This window comes from Rhinatrema bivittatum, unplaced genomic scaffold, assembly GCF_901001135.1.
Source record: "Rhinatrema bivittatum unplaced genomic scaffold, aRhiBiv1.1, whole genome shotgun sequence".
Taxonomy (NCBI): domain Eukaryota; kingdom Metazoa; phylum Chordata; class Amphibia; order Gymnophiona; family Rhinatrematidae; genus Rhinatrema; species Rhinatrema bivittatum.
Genome location: NW_021820724.1, coordinates 151,745 through 173,193, shown reverse-complemented (window position 1 = coordinate 173,193; position 21,449 = coordinate 151,745). Strand labels below are relative to the sequence as shown.

Below are 21,449 nucleotides of genomic sequence, written 5' to 3'. Positions count from 1 at the left end.
TGATATGGGACAGTTTTGATCTGTCTCCATCTGCTGGACAGGAGGCTCAACCCACAGTCTGGACTGATCCGTGGTACTACAGGAATGAAAATTAGCAAGCAAGAACCAGTTTTCCTTTTACTGCTACACTACTAACTGGCGGTCAGCCTGAATGTTCGCAGCTTTTCCCTTCAACTGACTCTAAAGATTTAACATCTGATTGGGAAACACGGGTGCCTGGGAGTTTTTTGCCTTGTGTTTTCAATCGGGTCTGGTGAGTCTCTGTGCATCAGCAACTAATCTGGCCTAATCCTGCAGAATTATCCTCTTTTTACCTGTCTTTACTCCTGTGACCCAGACTGCACTGGTTGCTGTTATCTCCAGTTTATGTACAGTAACAATGTTTATTCTTTTGACTGTTGTTAAAGTTTGGAGATGAAGCAGCCACCTCCTCTGTCTGCGAGTAAAGACCAAGTTAAGCTCTCTATTTGGGTTTTGCATAGGAAACACATAGAGAGGGAATACACAATTTCCAATCCCGAAGCATATAGCAGAACATCCAGCATCCTTTGTTTCTTTTCAGTCGTTTTCACCTGTGACCCAGACTGCGTTGGTGGCTGTTTTCTCCAAATGGTGTTTTCTGCCAAGAAGTGCAGAGTCAGGCATTTGGGGTGTGGTAATCCAGAAGAGCTATAGGTGATAGGGGGTTGAAAGGCTGTTATGCACAGAGCAAGAGAGGGATAGTGTCTGGCGATCTGAAGATGGCCAAGCAATGTGACAAGGCGATAGCTAAAGCCAGAAGCATGCTGGGATGTATAGAGAGAAGAATAACCAGGAAGAAAAAGGAGGTGATAATCCCCTTGTACAGGTCCTTGGTGAGGCCGCAGCTGGAGTATTGTGTTCAGTTCTGGAGACCATATGTCGATGAGGCTATTAGCTAGTACCCCAATTATGTAAAAAAATAACAGTGCGCCCGACATGCACATTTTAACCCTCAAAACTTAACATCAGCCCCAGAGCTGACGGTAAGTCTTGAAGAGCCCCAAAAGTTTAACAGAATAGCAGAAAAGCAGCAATTTGAAAAATATATTAAAAAAAAAAGTCTTGATGGGAGTGCACAGGTTAGGAAATGGAGGCTCATAAAATTGTTCGTCTGTTTTCCTAACCCACATACAGCTACTTCACCTGGGTGCACGAAGCCAAGAAGGTGCTAAGCATGCACAATTTTTCCAGTGCCTCTTTTTAATGCAACGACTCATTAGCCTACTGCATCACGTGCCCAGGAGAGGTCGATGGGGGTGCATTAGGAAAGCAGGGGCTTAATTATGAGTGCCCTTTTTTGCCATGCGGATATTGCATCAGCCTGTTTGGGGGTTCACGAGGCAACACCCGAGTGGGAATTCCTGCACATGCTCGGTAGAGCAAAAGCTCTCCTAGCTGTACGAGAGAGGTCTGTTCAGTGCTGCCAGAGGACATCAGCAACGTGCCATGGCTAATTCAGCCCTGCTTATTGACAAAAAAAAATTCAGATTATTATAGATGAAATGTTGGATGTGTTAAACCCTTGGGAGTAATACCCTGAAATCATTTTAACATGCTTATTTTCCACATGTTCTTTGCTGCTAATTGTAAAAAAAACCAAGCAAACCCCAAATGTGCCCCTGCTGACAGGTTAGCTTGCCGGAATATGAAAGGTTGTTGTTAATGAAGAAGCTAACGAGCGAAAGGCAAAGCTTTGATAAGAAACTTTAGACTTTACTGGATCTGCTTTGGATATCCATAAAAATCTGTTTTGAAAAGGAAAAGTATTTATAACTCAGTCCTTCCGCGGGTACTCGGCACCTCGGAGAGCAGTTTGTGCTTTGTTTGTCTTCTTTTGTGCGACTTCTTCGGCTGAACTTTGTTTCAGGAAAGAAGTTGATTGATGAGAAGATGGAGAAGGTGCAGGCGAGGCTGGAGCGCGGAGAGAAGGTGGAAGGCGAGTACCTCACCTACCTGCTGTCCAGCGGCAAGCTGACCCTCAAGGAGGTGTACGGCAGCGTGGCCGAGCTGCTGCTGGCCGGGATAGACACGGTACGTGGGGGCACATAATGGGTGGATGTGGGAAGAGGAGGGGCACTTAGACGGCTTGGCTTGGGGTACAAACAGCCTTTCAGCATTGTTCTTCTCGTAAGTGATCACAGCAGCAACGTATTCTGCTTGCTCTCTTGACCGACGCATTGCAAGTTCCCCGTTCTACCTCTCAGACTTCCAACACGTTGTCTTGGACCCTGCATCACCTGGCGAGGGAGCCGGAGATCCAGGACTCTCTATACCAAGAGGTGATGGGCGTCGTGCCCGGTGACCAGATGCCCACCACGGAGGATATCGCCAGAATGCCGCTGCTCAAGGCCATCATTAAGGAAACCCTACGGTACAGCCTCAGGAGAACAAAAACCTTAGATTGTGAGCCCCCTGGCAACGGGGAGATACCCAGGGGACCTGAAGGGGGGCGGAGGGGGAAACAGCCATGACACCGAGAGGGAGGGGATTCATGAACGAGACGTTATCGTGCAGAATTGGGGACAGACATTAATGAGATCCTATAACGCGTTATAGGAGGACAGCCAGTACGGTATTAGAGGAAGGGGCAATGAGTGAGACCTTTCAGTACTTCGCTGGCAGGAGAGGGCGGTGTCATAAATGAACTCTATGGCACCATTCGTGGTGGGGGGAGGGGGACACTTATTAATGGCACAGGGGGGAGGCAGTTATTTATTATTCTATGTATTACACTTGCTGTAAAGGAAGAGCGCAGATTATAAAGCGAGCCCCTGCCTCCCTCTTTGCGGTGTTTCTGCCATGAGAAACCCGCCTTCTGGGTGCAGCGCCAGATTCTCCGAGCGCAGGACGAGCAGGAATTCTACATGAGTGGGTCGCACCCTCTGCTTTCTCCGCCGAGCGGGCCTTGCTTATTTATTTGCTTTTTAACGCCGTGCTCTGATCACTTTCATAGACCGGTTTTCAGGGATTAAGGCAGTTTAATGGTGTTTCTTCTTTTGTTTTTGCCCGACCCTGACTGGCAGGATGTATCCCGTGGTGCCCTCCAACGCCAGGGTCGCCGTCGAGAAGGAGATCCTCATCGGCGACTATCGCTTCCCCAAAAACGTGAGCTGGGGGAAGAGGGGGAGGAAGAGCATCGCAGAGGGACAGGGGATCGGAAATTAAGCAGAGCGCTGGGGTCAGGCGCACCTTCTGCCATTGGGCGCGCGGTGGGGAATTTGACAGCTGCGTAAGCAGCAGGTGAAAAAGCATGCGGGGGATCAGCAAGGTGCAGGCTTTTACCTGCTGGAAAAGGAGATGGGATCAAAGGGAGGTAGGGGGGTAAGGTGGGAAGTCAGCACACGCGTCGTGTTGCAGGGAAAGCTTATCCACCCAAGAAAGCAGGTGGATATCTCTGCAGGTCCTTTTCCCCAGTGCAGTTTTCTCAGGGGAGAGGATCCCTGGCCCCTGCAATGCACCACGCCGACATTTGACAGCTGCCCCCCCCCCGGGACACTTTTAATAATTCAGTGACGCTCGGCAGAGCACGGAGCAAAGGACTTAGTCTCGCTGGGCAGGAGGAGAGGTGCGCGTAGTGTCAGCCAGCTGCACGGATTTAATAAAGTTCTTTTAAACCCCCTTCTGATGTCAGGGCCGGATTGAGGATTGTGGTGCCCTCAGGCAGAGTGCCACAGCCGACCCATGGCCCTAAAGCAGGGAGGGTGAACTGCAGTCCTGGAGGGCCACCAACAGGCCAGGTTTTCAGGATATCCACAATGAATACACGTGAGAAAGATCTGCATGCACTGCCTCCACTGGATGCAGATCTCTCTCATGCGTGCTCATTGTGGATATCCTGAAAACCTGGCCTGTTTGCAGCCCTCCAGGACTGGAGTTCGCCATCCCTGCCCTACAGCAAGCAGAAGGCCTGGATTAGATGGTGCCTTCAAAATCTGGTGTCCTAGGCTGTCACCTTTGCTTAAATCCGGGCCTGGAGCGAGGCTTAGGCTGCTGCATTAAAACCCCAGCTGGGGAGCACAAGATGAAATCTGAAAAAGGAGCCATACTTAGTCCTCTCTCTCACCTTTCCTTGCAACTCCCTGACCTGTGTCTTCCCCTCTCCTTCCCCTACCTTCTTACCAGGCCAGACAATGAGTTTGGGGGAAGCGGACGGTAAGGGAGAGGCAGAGAGGTGCCAAGAACGTGGGGGTAGAGTACGGTTCCAGTTTCTGTTCCTCCAAAGGTGAGGACCTGGCTCCATCTGGACAGACCGAGCCACTCCTGCTGGCCTCAGAGAATGAAGTGATAAAAACAGGCCTGGCTCATCTCTCCAGCTGACCCAGAGTCAGTCACTGACTCTCCTCTCGATGCCCGGTGAGAGCACTGAATGGGACCGTGTTCTTCTTCTTCTTCCAGACCATGTTCCACCTCACCCATTACGCACTCTCGTACGACGAGGCCAACTTCCCACGGCCCCACCTGTTCCTCCCCGGGCGCTGGCTGCGAGACGGGGGCATGAAGCACCACCCCTTCAGCTCCATCCCCTTCGGCTACGGCGTGCGCGCCTGCGTGGGGCGCCGGATCGCTGAGCTGGAGATGCACCTGGCGCTTTGCAGGGTGAGAGGCAACTTATTCCTCCAAGCCAGAGCCAGTCCTGGTTTTCAGGAGGGGGGGAGGGAGGATGAGTGCCCCACTGCTGCCACGGGGAAGGCAGAGCTTCAGAGGAGGCTTCCCTCCTTGTCTTGGGCAAACATGAACAGCAGAGATGGGGGTGCATGTTCCCATTGCATTCTGGGACTTGTAGTCCAAATGTATAGGCTCAGAAAAGACACTAAATGTACTATAAAGAAAATCAAAATAGCAAAACTAGAGAACACAGAGGAGGGCAACAAAAACGATAAAGGGGACTGGAGAGGCTCCCTCATGACCCAAGGCAAAACAGGTGAGGGCTCTTCAGCTTGAAGAAGAGTCAACAGAGGGGACACGATAGAGGCTCACAAAATCCTGAGTGGGTTGGATGGATAAATAGGAAACAGTACAAGAGGATCCTCCATGAAACTAGCAACCAGCAGATTTACATCCAATCATAGAAAGTACTTTTTTGCCAGAGGATGTGATCAAGGTGACTAGCACAGCGGGGTTTAAAAGAGGTTTGGACAGGCTCCTAGAGGAAAAGTCCATAAACTGTGTTCCCTGTACGTATCAGGATCAGTCCAGACCGCTGGATTATGCCTCCCTTCCAGCAGATGGAGTCAGAGAAAAAAGTTGAAGGTATCCTCTGATAACCTAGTGTGCCATCTGCTATCCCTCAGTATTTCTCTGACTCCAGCAGGTGAAGGAAGACAACCTGCGGTCCTGATCCTTTCCAAATTGTTGGGTGTTTATTTCTATTGGGAAGGGGTTTCTGATATCCTTAATAACCTTTGACTAGATCATTGTTAGTTTAAAAAAAAGGAGAAAAGCACAAAGAGTACAGATCTTCTCTAAGAAGGGGGGCCAGTTTTAGTCCTTCCCCCCTCTTGTAAGCAGGCAGGCACAAGAACATAAGAACATGCCATGCTGGATCAGACCAAGGGTCCATCAAGCCCAGCATCCTGTTTCCAACAGAGGCCAATCCAGGCCACAAGAACCTGGCAAGTACCCAAACACTAAGTCTATTCCATGTAACCATTGCTAATGGCAGTGGCTATTCTCTAAGTGAACTTAATAGCAGGTAATGGACTTCTCCTCCAAGAACTAATCCAATCCTCTTTTAAACCCAGCTACACTACCTGCACTAACCACATCCTCTGGCAACAAATTCCAGAGTTTAATTGTGCGTTGAGTGAAGACCTATCGCCGATTAGTTTTAAATGTGCTACTTGCTAACTTCATGGAGTGCCCCCTAGTCCTTCTATTACCTGAAAGATTAAATAACCGATTCACATCTACCCGTTCTAGACCTCTCATGATTTTAAAGACCTCTATCATATCCCCCCTCAGCCGTCTCTTCTCCAAGCTGAACAGGCCTAATCTCTTTAGTCTTTCCTCATAGGGCAGGGCTTTGTGTCCACAAGCCTCAATACCCAGAAAGCATGAGTAATACCCGAGTAAGGGGGATTTCCCGGTGGGCTGGTCCCTTCCCCCTACGATTCCAGAGACGCTTCATTCCTCTGAAGGGAGCTATTTACTGTTTCTGCCCAGGGAAGCACAGTCCCCTGGTTAACCGGCTCCATTTTTTTTATTTAAAAAAAAAAAAAAAAAAAAGCCTGCTTGGGAATGAACAAGAAAGGGATTTACTGTTTCGGATCTGCCATGTACTTGTGACCTGGACTGGCCAATGCCAGAGACAGGATGCTGGGCTCGATGGACCTTGCTCTGACCCAGCCTGGCATTTTTTATGTTCCTTTCTGCAGATAATCCGCATGTTTGAAGTGAGGCCAAACGCCCAGGGCGTGGAAGTGAAATCTCTTTCGCGGATTGTCCTGACCCCCAACAGACCTATTGACCTGCAGCTCCTGGAGAGACGGGGCGTCGGGCAGGGATGAGCTCTCCGGCCGGTGGAAGGACCCGGCCCCACTCCTCAAATCCCTGATCTCCATGTTTTCACAGGAATGTTCTGCACATCCATTTCTTTGGAGCGTTTTTTCTCACCTAGGTTTGCAATCAGCATAAATGATGATCCCTCTCAGGGAAGAGACTTCTGAGCAGAGCTGTCCCTAAAATGAGTATTCAGGCAGTACACCCAACCCTGTGAGCGAATGAGCAGTGGTGCATATTATTACTTCAAGGACCAGGGCTGCACAACCATAAACAGATATGGATATAGATCTACTGTGCAAAGCAGCTTTCAGCAGTACTCTGTCCTTAGGGCAAGAAATTGTGACGACTGTAACGTCACATTATCAGTGAGCTCACTATGTCAGAAAATGTGTTTCTTTGTAATCCTGCATGTACGGTGTAGTCAGTTAAATTACGTTCATATTGAAGCATATGAAATGCAACTTTTACTATTGCTTAGATGAGGGCCTCTTTTGAGATGCCTTACAACTTCAGACACCTGTGTCCTTGGAGGTAAGAAACTTTACTTCTGATCTTTGTTCTTGGGCAGTGAGAAAATAAGAGCCCCCACACCTGGCTACTCTTGTGGGGGGGCAAAAAAGTTATCTTTCCTCAATTGGGATGCCTTCCCACTTTATCTTCAAATTCTGAGTCCCCACCGACCTGGCTGTTCTGTCTATTTAAACCCCTGTTAAGAACAGTACGAGAAGAGGAATGGTAGCGGAGCAAGATAAACTCTGACTGACTGCACGAGAGAGACAATCAACAGGCTAATTGCATCATGCGATTGGTAAGCCTTTTAATTAAGTAGTTATTATTCTGCATACAAGAACCCTTGGTAGTATAATTAACTCTCGCTAATATAATTAACCTAGGTAATATTAGCTAATCATGTACTAGAAAGCATTTATTTTACAAGAAAAATGTCTTTAGTAGATATTTATCTAATTGCTAGAGTTGCAGTAACTATTGTTATCGTACTTATACTTATAGCTCTGTACTGTTTGATTAAGATAAGATTTGAGAAGTATAACGCTTCATAAGCTAATAATAAGATAACTGGTATCTGAATAAAGAGACTTATTTTTATACATCTAGCTGGTTTATTTCTCTAAATAACTATTGGGGAACCCTCATCTCTAAATAATAAAGTCCTCCCTAAGGACTGGAGGGTCTTATGAAAAGGTAGGATAGGAGCAGAGCATATCCTGACTTTCACCGACATGGTGAAATAAGTAATATCTAGGGAAAAATAAAATAGGAATTTTAATTTCCAATAAAGTGATATTACCTATAATAAAAAATTCTATATTAATATAGAATGGCAGACCCCTATAGGATAAGGGCTAGCCAAGAGACTGTATTTCGCAAGTGGGTGGAGGCAAACCACATTCAGGAAGGTAGGTCTTTTGTACTACATTTGCAGATAGACAGTGATTCCTCCCTGTGCTATAACAAAGATATTTGTCGATTAAAAGCCCTGACAAAGGAGGCATCAGGGATTAGATCATAGGGGAGATGAGAACTTCATACCCTTTACTCTCCCTGATTGCCAAATGTCATACACACTTAGTGTCTGTTTACAGACAATCCGACCATCCCGGTATCAGAGAAGCGAGGAAGCTTGGCTTTCACAGAAACCAGACCACCTCTCGATGCAGTATTATCATATGATCCGCGGTGAACTAAGTCCCGGCTGGAAAACGGGGTGTGTACTACACCACTGTCTTGAGATGCTTTTTAACATTACGAGATCATTATGGAAGCACCTCAACCCCGACAGGGATGCTTGCGGGGTATGGGGGCCATAGTGAGATTGACCACAAAGCAGATACTTCAGACACTCTCCCTTAGAGACATTAACCGGGTACCAGAACATCTGGCTACCCGGATAGTAGCCTTAGAGGCAGTCACTGGTCAGGTCGATGGATGCACCAGACACTATATAATTTCATCCCTAATGCCACAAAATTTAGTCCCCCCCGTCTGCTTGTGACTCATGGGGAACTTATTATGCCTGGTACTATAGCGCAATAAATGGTAAACCCTTGATCACTAATCTAGGGGATGTATTATAGAAAATATTACATAAGTATGGGATATCCGCTGCCTATTCACTAGGAATATTAATGACTTTAGAAAATTTTGACCAGGTATGGAAAGTCCTGAAACCTCTATCTGTATTGATCTTAGTAATAGACTAAGCACTTTGGCTCCTGCTGAAAGGAACCAACGATTTCCATTCCTGATCCAACAGGCATACGAGGCAGCAGGAAAATCCTTAATCCTGGGGAAGCCGTTCAAACCAGCGCACCAAGGGTCAGATAAACATAAAGACAGAGGAAGGGACAGCCAGAGGTCTCAACCTGATAAGTACATCCAAAGGGTAAGCTTTAATTTCAGAAACCCATCCTCCCAGGAAAGGAATCATAGGGAGATTAGGGAACCTAGACAGGAATACCCACCTCCTCCACAGAGAACTCCTCCAGGCACCGGGTGGGCTCCCCGGTACCCTGTGAGGGAAAATAGAGGGACTCCACCTATACGCTATCCAGCACCAGAAAGAACCCCACGGGTATCTGGAGCTTCAACTAAAGCTGATCGCCCTCCCACACCTACCCCGAGAAAACCGGCCAAGTGTGCCACACATCATGGCAGCCCTGGCCCCAAAACTCAACCCCTTGTGGATCCAGAGTAAGGAACAGGGTAAACTTTATGTGGGGATGGTAGATACAGGAACTACCATTAGTATACTGAAACGAGAATGGGAGACTGTACAGTATTTACAACAAAACATAACAATTACTATGCGGGACAGCAGACCCAAGCTCCCTTAGCAATCATAGATATTTATTCCCCCTTCTACAAAGGATCTCGCACCATAAACGTAGCTTGTTTATTTGATGAAGACCCATATGCAGTCTACTTCGCGCCAGATGATGTACCGGTACTCCCCTCTATGATAAGGGAAGACCCGGCCTATGGGTTAGAGGCAGTTAAAGCTTCAATATCACCTCAGCTCAAAACCTCTGTAGGGGAAGCAGAACTAGAAAAGAGATTTAAGGAATGGCTTACATTAGGGGTTATTCAGCTTTATCCCACACACACTGGTTCAGTTCACATCCCCAAGCCAATAGAAATCGCATTAACTAAACCATTTAGTCCCCAGAAACAGTACCCTGTACACCAAAAATTCTGGGATGACCTTGATGAGATTGTTAATGAGAAAATAGCTCAAGGGATTTTAAGATAGGAATATTCTCAATCTAACTCCCCTCTGCTCCCAGTGCCCAAACCAAATGGGAAGATTTGTATGGTCATTGACTATCAGGTCCTTAATGCCTCCTCTGAAACTGTGGCAGTGCAGACCCTCAATCCAGCATCAATGATTGATAACTTGCCTCACCCTAGGTGGAAAGCCACCTTAGATTTAGCCAATGGGTTCTGGAGTATACCCCCTTGAGTTCATCCCTGTTAACTGCAATATCAATATATGAGTCTCCCCCTGGGATTTAAAAATTCCCCTGTATTGTTTTCAGCAGCCGTTGAAGAGATCCTTCAAAGACATTACAATAATAATGCCATACCATATGTAGATGACATATATTTGGCTTCTGATACACTGCAGGCACTTTGGCACACAGTGGTCAAACTGATACGGGTCCTGAGGGAAGAAGGATTAGGGGTAAATTTCGCCAAAGCAAGAATAGGCTTTGAGGAAGTAAAATTTTTGGGATTTCTAATTAGGATGGCAGGAACAACACTGGCCCCCACACTCCAAGAAAAAAATAATTTCCTTTCCCAAACCATGCACTTCGTGCCAGTTACAGGTTATAATGGGAAGTCTCAATTTTGCCCGTAAAACGGCACCAAATTTTGCAGCACTAGCGAAACCCTTATATGTTAAAAGGCGATGCAGTGGTAGCTAGGGACTGGACCACTTTACATTCAGAATGCCTTCGGGCACTCCAGGAGGCTATAAAAAATTCTGCTCCTTTAGCACATCAAAACCCTGTAAAGGATTTGGACCTTGTCCTTCAGGTTTCTGACTCACATTTCTTAGCTACAATAAGTAATCATGATGAGTCCCAACCTATTTGCTGTATTACACACACTTTCTCCCCGAGAAAAAGTTTAATATAATTGAGCGCACTTTAACAGATGTTAGATATTGCTTTCCAAAATTTCTGCTTTGGCACAAGGTAAATGCATGCACTGTTACACTGGTATACCACAACTGCAAGCAGTAACTCAGCCCTCTCTACCTGAAAGCAGGGTTCCCTGTACGTACCTGGATCAGTCCAGACAGTGGGTTATGACCCCAATCCAGCAGATGGAGTCAGCACAAGCTTTGAGGGGGGCGTATCCATATATCCTACTACCCCCTCTGCAGGAGTTCAGTATCTTCTGACTCCAGCAGATGCGAGTAGGGGAATCAGGCTTCCCCTCCTTTTCCTTTTTCTTCACTTTCTTGCTTGATTATGGCCTGTTGTCTTTTTCTGTGGATCAAGTTTGTATCAAGTTTGTATTAAGTTTAAAAAAAAAAAGGCAGAGTTCTTTCAACTTCTGGGGAGTGGCTTCTCTTCCTTGTCTCTTCTCTGCGGCCTTGCTGTTTATTTCTCGTTGCAGCCAGGGGTAAGTTTGTTTTTCCTTTGTAGTTTTTTTTTTCCTTCACAACTCAGCCCCCGGTGCCCGCGAAAGCCGGTGGAGCCGGCCTCTTCGCTCTTTACTCCCTCACCCGCGGCCATTTTACAGCTCCTCATGGGCTGCTGAGCCATTTAGGGAAAGATGTCTGGGGCGGGTCATGTGGCCGGGAAGGCCCCCCCGCGGCACCCTCCTCTATTTTCGGACAGCGGGCAGTGCGGGCCGACCGGGGCCCCCCGCAGCGGCGCTTTTGTGCGCGTGGCCCCCCCCCATGGCTTTTTTCTTTTCTCCTACAGCGATCCCGATGCCGCGGCCGTCCCGCTGTGCGGCCTGCGGAGACCCGGGGTCCCGGATTTCCCGGGAGGACATCTGTGCACGATGCCTTCCCGGGGGGGAAGGTACCTCAGTCCCTGACTGATTTCTCTTTTTTGCCCGGGCGGCGCTGGCCGGCCACTCCGCCATTTTTGGCGGGAACGGCGGCCATTTTACATTCTGAGCGCCCTGAGGCGCAGGCCACGAGGGGGAACGGATCCCTGGAGGACTCTACCAGCGGGGGTGTTCCCCCGATTTTGGTGCAGGAACCAAGCACCCAGGGCCAGGGAGCAGGAACCACGCCGCCCCCGAAGCGCACCCGAGCAGGCCGGGGTTCTCTCCGGAGTTTATCCTGCTCATGCATACCGCTTATCTGCAGGGGCTGGAAGCACCTGTGGGACCCCCCCCCTCCTAAGATCCCTCGGATGTCGCCCTCGACGCCGGCCCCCCCCCCGACCCTCCGGGAGTGGGGGCCTCCCGCCTTCCTACCCGGGTCCGATCCACGCCCGCGGCAGTGGGGGCGGTGTCAGACCCAGCGGGACATGGACTTGACCTCCCGGACGGGGGACAAGGGGACGGCACGCAGGAGGGGGATGATCCGCGTACCCTACGCCTCTTCCAGAGGGAAGAGCTGGACGACCTCATCCCGCAGATCATCCAAGAATTAGATTTGGATCCGCCACCAGACCCGCCTGCCCCAGTAGCTCCCGCTGTCGTCACTTCTTCAAGGAAGGGAGATCCTGTCCTGGCGGCACTCCGGCCGAGGGCTCGGGCCTTTCCCATTCATGACTCATTTTTACAACTTCTCACCAGGGAATGGGACACCCCGGAGGCCCCCCTGAAGAGCAGCCGGGCTATGGAAAAGCTGTACCCGCTCCCCGAAGATTTTCTGGACCTCATCAAGGTCCCAAAGGTGGACTCCGCAGTGTCGGCGGTCACGAAGAGGACGACTATCCCAGTGACGGGAGGTGCGGCGTTGCGGGACACACAGGATCGTAAGTTGGAAGTTTTCCTTAAGCGGGTTTTCGAGGTCTCCACTCTGGGTATGCGGGCGGTGATGTGCAGTTCGCTTGCCCAGCGGGCTAGTCTCCTTTGGGTGCAACAACTCCTCACGTCTCAGAACCTGCCGTCCGATGAGGCTGCCCAGGCAGATCGGCTAGAAGCCGCAGTGGCGTATGGGGCGGATGCCTCGTACGACCTTTTTCGGGTCCTCGCAAGATCCATGGTTTCGGTAGTGGCAGCACGACGACTACTGTGGCTACGCAATTGGGCGGCTGATACGTCCTCTAAGTCGAGTCTGGGCTCTCTTCCCTTCAGGGGCAAGTTCCTCTTCGGGGAGGATTTGGACCAGATCATCAAGTCCCTGGGGGAGAACGCTGTTCATCGGCTGCCGGAGGATAGGTTTCGACCATCCAGAGCGTTTTCTTCTTCTCGGACCAGAGCCAGAGCGCAACGGCGCTACAGGGGATACAGACAGGCGGGCTCCCGGTCATCCGCCCCCAGGTCTCAGCCCTGGTCGCGCTCCTTTCGCGGGCGTCGGCCCGCACGCACTACTCCCGGAACCGGGAACCCCTCTACCAAGTCTTCAAAATGATGCCAGTCTCGCCCACTCCCCTGTCCCCAGGATTGGGGGCCGACTAACGTATTTCTACGCAGAGTGGGCACGGATCACCTCGGACCAGTGGGTCCTGGATACCATAAAACACGGCTACGCATTGGAATTTGTCCGCCCCCCGCAGGGAAGGTTCATCTTTTCCCCCTGTGGCTCGGACCTCAAGAGAGGAGCGGTGCAGCTGACTCTGGACAGACTCCGGGAGATAGGCGCTATTGCGCCCGTGCCCTTCGGAGAGGTGGGCTCGGGCCACTATTCCATCTATTTCGTCGTACCAAAGAAGGACGGTTCTTTCCGGCCTATCCTAGACCTCAAGGAAGTCAACAAATCCCTTCGAGTCGTTCGGTTCCGCATGGAAACGGTCCGGTCAGTGATTGCGGCGGTGCATCAGGGGGAGTTCCTCGCCTCCCTGGACTTAACGGAGGCCTACCTGCACATTCCCATCCACCCGGACCACCACCGTTTCCTTCGTTTCAAAATTCTGGACCAGCATTTTCAGTTCACGGCTCTCCCGTTCGGATTGGCGACGGCACCGCGCGCCTTCACCAAGATCATGGTAGTCGTGGCGGCAGCTCTCCGGAAGGAGGGCATCCTGGTTCATCCTTATCTGGACGATTGGCTCCTCCGGGCGAAGTCATTCGATCATGGACGCTCAGCGGTGACTCGAGTAGTACGACCAAGAGCTCCCTCATGCCCTCGCAACGCTTGGGTTTTTTTGGGGGCGACCTTCCACACCCTACTGGGCAAAGTTTTTCTGCGCCAGGACAAAGCTCAATCCTTGCGGGATCACACACGACGGTTCTCTGCGTTACCAGAGCCCACCTCCTGGGACTACCTGCAACTCCTGGGAGTGATGGGGTCCACCATCGACCTTGTACCTTGGGCTTTCGCTCACCTCAGGACCTTACAGTGGGCGCTCCTCTCCCGTTGGAAACCAGTATCGCAGGACTACCAGATGATTCTCCCACTCCCGCAGATTGCCAGGGACAGTCTGGGCTGGTGGTTGGATCCGCCGAACCTGGCCCGTGGCGTGTCCCTCGATCTGCCAAATTGGGTGGTGGTGACCACCGATGCCAGTCTAGCAGGCTGGGGTGCAGTCTGTGATCGAAGCGCCACGCAGGGGACGTGGTCCACGGTGGAGGCGAAGTGGTCAATCAACCGTCTGGAAACCAGAGCGGTCCGGCTAGCTCTGCGACATTTCCTCCCGCTTCTTCGGAACCGGGAAGTCAGAATCCTATCGGACAACGCTACCACCGTGGCCTACATCAACCGACAAGGAGGCACGCGCAGCCCGCAGGTCGCGCTCGAGGCGGCGCTGCTGATGCAATGGGTGGAGCGTCATCTCGTCCGGCTAGCAGCCTCGCACATCGCCGGTGTGGACAACGTCCAGGCGGACTTCCTCAGTCGTCAACTGCTGGACCCCGGAGAGTGGTCTCTCTCCGACAAAGCGATGCAACTTCTCGTCCATCGGTGGGGGCCCCCCCACTTGGATCTGATGGCATCCGCTCTCAACGCCAAGGCTCCACGCTTCTTCAGTCGCCGGAGAGAGCGCGGCGCGGAGGGAGTGGATGCCCTGGTCCTTCCGTGGCCGCCACATCTTCTGCTCTACGCTTTTCCACCATGGCCCCTGGTGGGCAGGATGCTCCGCAGAATAGAAAGCCATCAGGGGACCGTGGTTTTCATCGTCCCAGAATGGCCCAGGCGACCCTGGTTTGCGGACCTGCTACAGCTGGTGATCGACGGGCCAATCAGGCTGGGGCACCTCCCCCAGCTCCTACATCAGGGCCCGGTATTTTTCGAGCAGGCAGAACTCTTCTGTCTTGCGGCCTGGCTTTTGAGAGGCGCCGCCTCCAGCGTCGGGGCTACCCGGAGGCGGTAGTATCCACGCTATTGCGGGCACGAAAGACATCGACGTCGGCGGCCTATGTTCGAGTCTGGAAGGTGTTCGAGCTGTGGTGTACCAGCCAGGCCACAAGACCCGCTAAGGCTTCTGTACCTCAGATCCTTCAGTTTCTACAGGCGGGGGTGGAAAAAGGGCTCGCCTATAATTCACTACGGGTTCAGGTGGCCGCCCTTGGTTCGCTGTTGAGCGATGGGGGCTCTCTTCTACAGTATCCTGACATTGCTTGTTTTCTCAAGGGTGTCAAGCATATGCGTCCTCCGTTACGGGACCCTTGTCCCTCCTGGAGTCTTAACCTTGTGCTTCGCTCCCTGTCGGGACCACCGTTCGAGCCGCTGCGCAGCGCAACGATAAAGGATCTCACTCTCAAGACTGTATTTCTTGTGACCATCTGTTCCGCTCGACGCATCTCGGAGATGCAGGCTCTGTTGTGTAGAGAGCCCTATCTCCGTTTCTCCGACTCTGGAGTTTCGCTTCGCACCGTTCCCTCCTTCCTTCCGAAGGTGGTTTCTGCATTCCATGTGAACCAGACGGTGGAGTTGCCGTCCTTCTCTTCCTCAGAGCCGAAGTCTCTCCGTCTCTTGAATGTCAAGCGCACTCTGCGCCTCTATCTGGAGGCTACAAATGAGTTCCGGACCTCTGACCATCTGTTCGTACTCTGGGCCGGTCCTAAGAAGGGGTCTCAGGCCTCGAAGACTACCATTGCCAGATGGCTGAAGGCCGGCATTGCTGCTTCCTACATTGGGGCGGGTCGGACTCCCCCACCCGGAATCATAGCGCATTCTACACGTTCTCAGGCGGCTTCCTGGGCAGAGATTCGCTCGGTATCCTCGCAGGAAATTTGTAGGGCAGCCACCTGGAAATTGTTACACACGTTCTCGAGGCACTATCGTCTGCACCTCGCCTCTTCGGTCTCTGGACACTTTGGCGAGCAGGTTCTCCGAGCAGGCCTCGCAGGACCCCACCCGATTTAGGGAAGCTTGGGTACATCCCACTGTCTGGACTGATCCAGGTACGTACAGGGAAAAGAAAATTATTACTTACCTGCTAATTTTCGTTCCTGTAGTACCATGGATCAGTCCAGACGCCCACCGCGTTTGGGTTCTTGATCCTGCTCAGCTCTGCGCTCCTTCTTGCTCGCAGTGTTCTGTGTCTTCACAGTCTCTTTTCGCTGTTTTTCACAGCTCCCTACAAGTTGGTAGGATGTTTGCAGTTACTTGTTGCGGTTACAATTGTTTTCATTATCTGTTTCCACAAACTTGATCCTTCGGGGGTTTCTACTCTGGCTTTGATATACTCGATACTGAACTCCTGCAGAGGGGGTAGTAGTATATATGGATACGCCCCCTCAAAGCTTGTGCTGACTCCATCTGCTGGATTGGGGACATAACCCACTGTCTGGACTGATCCATGGTACTACAGGAACGAAGATTAGCAGGTAAATAATAATTTTCTTCTATCGCCACTTGCTAGGTGCAATGGTGCGCCGATCAGTATAGGGACAATGTACAATTCCATTATCAAAATGGTCTTGCAGACTCAGGCATTGAGTTAGGAAGTTCCCAGAGATCCCCAACCAGACCAGATGCTCCCTCCTAACTCTAGACAAGCACAGATGGTCATTTTTACCGATGGGTCTGCAACCCCATCTACTGACTATCTCACAACCTTCTTTGCGGGAGCAGCCAATGTCATTTTAACTCCTAATAAGAGAGGACAGTGGAAAGTATCAGATACACATATTTGGCCGTTAGGCGACATGGTAGCTCAACGAGCTGAACTCATTACATTTCAAAAGACATTAACATATACTGAACACATGACCAATTTGGACACTGGAAGATCCATACTGGTTTGTTCAGATTCCACATATGTTGTCTCTGGATACAACACACATGAAAGTCTGGGAAAACAATGACTTTTTAGATGTTACTGGCAAGCCAATAACACACCGAGCACACTGGAGATTGATATTTTCATCTTCCCGAACCTTTACGGTCCCAGTATTGGTCTTACATGTAACAGCTCACCGGGCTGAAGGGTGGTATGCTCGTTTTAATAATATGGTAGATGAAGCTGCCAAAAGAGCGGCCTCTCAGCAAGAAACCACTGTACAGGCACGGCTCGCCCGACATAGTTCCTTACATTTAAATGCAGCAACTCTGTGCCATCACTCAGATGGGATTTTAACCAGAGATCAGGCTAAGAAACTGGTTCGCGACTGTATAGAATGTCAGCGTACAAACCCTAAAAGAACTGGACCCCCTTATGTAGAAGGAACACTTCCACGTGGGATAAGACCAGGACAGGTAGTCTATATGGATCACGTTGGACCACTTATTTCGTGTGGCTACCAACATATCTTAGTGGTGCTAGACTCCTTTTCGGGCTTCGTTTTCCTATTTGCACAGAAACGCCTTACAGCAGCAGTGACTGTTAATTGTCTTGCCATTGTTTTTGGTATTTTGCCTTTTCAGTTTCTCTGTACAGATGGCGGTCCAGCCTTCAGAAATCTAGAGGTTGAAACCTCCTGTGCCGATCACTCCATTACCCGTCAGTTCTCATACCCCCACCATCCTTTTTTTCCTGGCGATCGGCCCCACAGACGGATGGACGAGAAGAGAAGCGGAGTTTGGGCCTGCGCGGTCGGCACTGAAAGCCTGTCAGGGTAAGGCCTCCCAAATCCGCACTTACCTCCAATGAGCTCCCCCGCTGACCACGAGGCAGATCTTCTCTTCCTCACAGCCCTCCGAGCCTTCTCAGCCCGACAAGTCTTCGGGCTACTCACCCCTCCTTCGTCTCAGCGGCCATTCCGGAGTGGGGGCGCTCCAGTGACGTCACTAGCTGGCGACCTCCAGGGATTTAATTCCCCGCCGTCCTTCCGGCATCCTTTCTTCCTGGCGATCAGCCCCACAGACAGACGGACGAGAAGAGAAGCGGAGTTTGGGCTTGCGCGGTCGGCGCTGAAAGCCCACCAGGGTAAGGCCTCCCAAATCCGCACTTACCTCCAACGGGCTCCCCCGCCGACCAAGAGGCGGATCTTCTCTTCCTCACAGCCCTCCGAGCCTTCTCAGCCCGCCGAGCCTTCGGGCTACTCGCCCCTCCTCCTTCTCAGCGGCCATTCCAGAACGGAGGCGCTCTGGTGACGTCACTAGCCGGCGACCTCCAGGGATTTAATTCCCTGCCGTCCTTCCGGCGCCATAGGAGCACGACAAAGGGGCCTGCCCCTTTGTGCGCCCCTTAGTGCGATCCAGAGTGCGATCTTACTGTAAGCTTCCTTCCCCAATACCAGCACTCGGACTCCACCAACAACAGGAGCAGAAGCGTGACACAAGGCCTCCCTATCCCAATCATCCAACACAAACTTTTCACCATGGGTAGCACACTCACGCTGCTCCGGACACGCTCCATAAGAACTCTTATCCCTATCACGATATCCCCTCTTACCCAACTCCTGGGTCTTGCGCTTTTCTCTGTAACTTTCTTCAATGCACAATCGCTCACAAAGAAATCCCATATTCTCAATGACTATCTCCTCGACTCTAAGCCAGACATCTGTGCGATAACAAACTTGGCTTAAAGCGACGGATATAGCATTGATTAACCAATTACCAATACATCTTTACGATTTCTTCTCACAAGACAAAAAAAAGAGAGGAAGCGGCCTTCTTTTAGCAGCTAAGAAAGAGCTGAGAATATCCCTACAACCAATCAAGGCCACCTCTAAGCTAGAAATGGGCAATTTTAAATCGAACTCTTTTCAAATCCTACTCATATATGCTCCACCAGGAGTCCTAGATTCAGACGCCTCTCCAGTGATTGAAACTATAGCTAAATTCTTAAACTTGGATTCCCCAGCTATGATCTTAGGGGACTTCAACCTACACATCGACACAACCCCTCCAACTGCGATGCATTTCTCACCTCTCTCACGGCAATGGGCTTCAAGCAAATCGTCAATAAGCCCAGACATAAAGCTGGCCATACTCTGGATCTTATATTCATCAACTCCAGATTCACTCACACCATACCTCCCAAATGTGTTCCCATCCCCTGGTCTGACCATTCCCTGATCTCTACCACCCTCAAGATGAAAGAAAATCCTTCACAGCACCAACCTCAATCCACTTTTCAATTCAGAAGATCATGCTCTTCAGAGGAATTAAGCGAGCAACTAGCCAAAGAACTCACCAAACTGGATGTCTCAAACCCGAATTCAGCCTTACTCTCATGGCATAGCATTACTGAACTGGTAGCAAACAAACTATGCCCTCTATCAACCAAAACAATCAACCCGGCGTTAAAAAACAAACAACCCTGGTTCTCAAAAGAACTCCAGAAAATGAAGCAAAACCTTAGACAAAAAGAAAGCAAATGGCGCAAGACCCCTTGCCCCAGTACACTTGCGGTCTACAAATCCGCCCTCCACTCCTACAGGAACTCAACTCTACGAACAAAACAAAAAAAAAAAAAAGACTTCTACGCTCTTAGAATACACGACCTCGTATTTGATGCTAAGGCTTTATTCTCACTAAAACCTCCACGCCAAACATCCCAGACAACCAAGCACAAACTAAAGCCAATGAACTGGCAACTTTCTTCAGAACAAAATTTCCAATCTCCTAACACGCCTCCCCTCCAGCTCTACCACTCCTCCCATTCCCTTTTCCTCCCTCTCATATATGGGAGCATCATTTGAATCTTTTGAACCCACTTCTGCCACAGAAATAGAAACCATTCTAAAAAAATGAAACCCTCTACCCATCCTTCCGACCAAATCTAGACCAAACTGCTCTTATTAATACCAGACACTATAACCAAATGTTTGGCCAATATAATTAACTGCTCTTTGTCACAGGGAATCTTCCCAGAGGTGCTTAAACTCGCCACCCTCAAACCACTTCTTAAGAAACCAAACTTAGACACAAAAGATCCTAACTTCCGCCCTATCTCTAATCTACCTTTTGTCGCTAAGGTAATGGAAAAAGTAGTAAATGTTCAACTTTCACACTATCTCGAAGACCACAATATACTTCACAACTCTCAATACGGATTCCGGAAATCGCTAAGCACAGAAACCCTGCTCATCTCCCTCACAGACCACCTCATTATGGGTCTAGATAAGGGGACCTCCTTCCTGCTAGTACTACTCGACATCTCGGTGGCCTTCGACACGGTGAACCACTCCATCCTCCTGAATAGACTATCCGATATAGGGAAAAAAGGAACAGCCCTCAGATGGTTCGACTCCTTCCTCACCAGTAGAGGTTATAAGGTCAAAGTCAACAATAAAGAATCTCCACTAATCAATCCCTCACTAGGAGTTCCCCAGGGCTCCTCCCTGTCCCCCACCCTCTTCAACATATACTTCCTCCCTCTCTGCCAACTGCTAACAGATCTAGGGCTGAAACATTATCTCTATGCAGATGATGTTCAAATTCTAATCCCTATAACCGAATCACTTACAAAAACACTTAATTTCTGGAACAACTGCCTTCAAGCTATCAATCTCCTCCTCTCCAGCCTAAACCTGGTACTCAACGCGGCCAAAACAGAACTCCTCCTTATAACGCCGGAACACAGTGACACACCTCAACCAACCCAACCCAATACTCTAATCACGCAAGCAAGAGACCTTGGAGTAGTATCCATCATGCAATGGACACTTTCGAAGCCGTCTCACCTTTCCCGGAACCACTGAAAAGAACAAAAACATGATGAGACCTCCTGAAATCACTTAGGACCTTCAAGTAGAGAGGCAAAATCCTCTTCCTATTCAAACGATGCAATTGTCCTAACTCTTCCCTGCATACCTCTTTCCAGAAAGAGGGCAGACAAAATATTTTGACCATGAAAAGCAGAAATTACCTTAGGAAGGAATGATGGTACTATTCTAATACCCACTGCCTCATCTTCCCTGCCCCGGTGTTTCCCCTTCAGACCTGATCAGGTGTGTCACGGAAAAGTCACCACTGCCTGATGCTCAGATCCAGAACACCACCTGGGCTCTGCTCTCAGCACCCCACAGCAACAAGAGACACCAGCAATGGTTCTTAACTATGTTAGAAGCTCCTTTCTTAGACCATGTATAGTCACATATGCCTCCTCTTCCTAGTTACAGCATGAGCCCTGGAGTAGGGAAATTACTAAGCACCATGCAGACTATGGATAGCCAAGACCCACTTTTTTTCAGCGCATATATCTTCCCCCCTTTCTGAGATTCCTACTTCGAGGCCTTCCAGCCTCTGTCTTACCCTTAGGCTTAATGAGACAGGCAGAACATGCACTGAGCACTAGATCTAACTTATTCTGAGTGTTGGGAGCAGAAGCAGTGAAGGAGCTCCAACAGCCTCATGCAGTAACCAAGGTAATTAACTGAACTGGCTGCCCATGCCACACAGACTTCTCTCTCTTCCACTTGTATGTAGAGAGAACTGGTCC

General features: G+C 50.0%; 1 protein-coding gene across 2 annotated transcripts in view; it reads left to right on the top strand.

Moving 5' to 3' along the window:
• Nucleotides 1-7,631, top strand: part of LOC115082033 (sterol 26-hydroxylase, mitochondrial-like) — a 30,102-nt gene extending 22,471 nt beyond the window's left edge. For both annotated transcript variants that reach the window (XM_029586296.1, XM_029586295.1), the window contains 5 exons: nt 1,889-2,052; nt 2,226-2,392; nt 3,045-3,126; nt 4,417-4,617; nt 6,396-7,631. In XM_029586296.1, the coding sequence (XP_029442156.1) occupies nt 1,889-2,052; nt 2,226-2,392; nt 3,045-3,126; nt 4,417-4,617; nt 6,396-6,527 (746 nt within the window). In that variant the 3' untranslated portion in view covers nt 6,528-7,631. The remainder of the gene's footprint in view (nt 1-1,888; nt 2,053-2,225; nt 2,393-3,044; nt 3,127-4,416; nt 4,618-6,395) is intronic.
• Nucleotides 7,632-21,449: the final 13,818 nt, after the last annotated feature.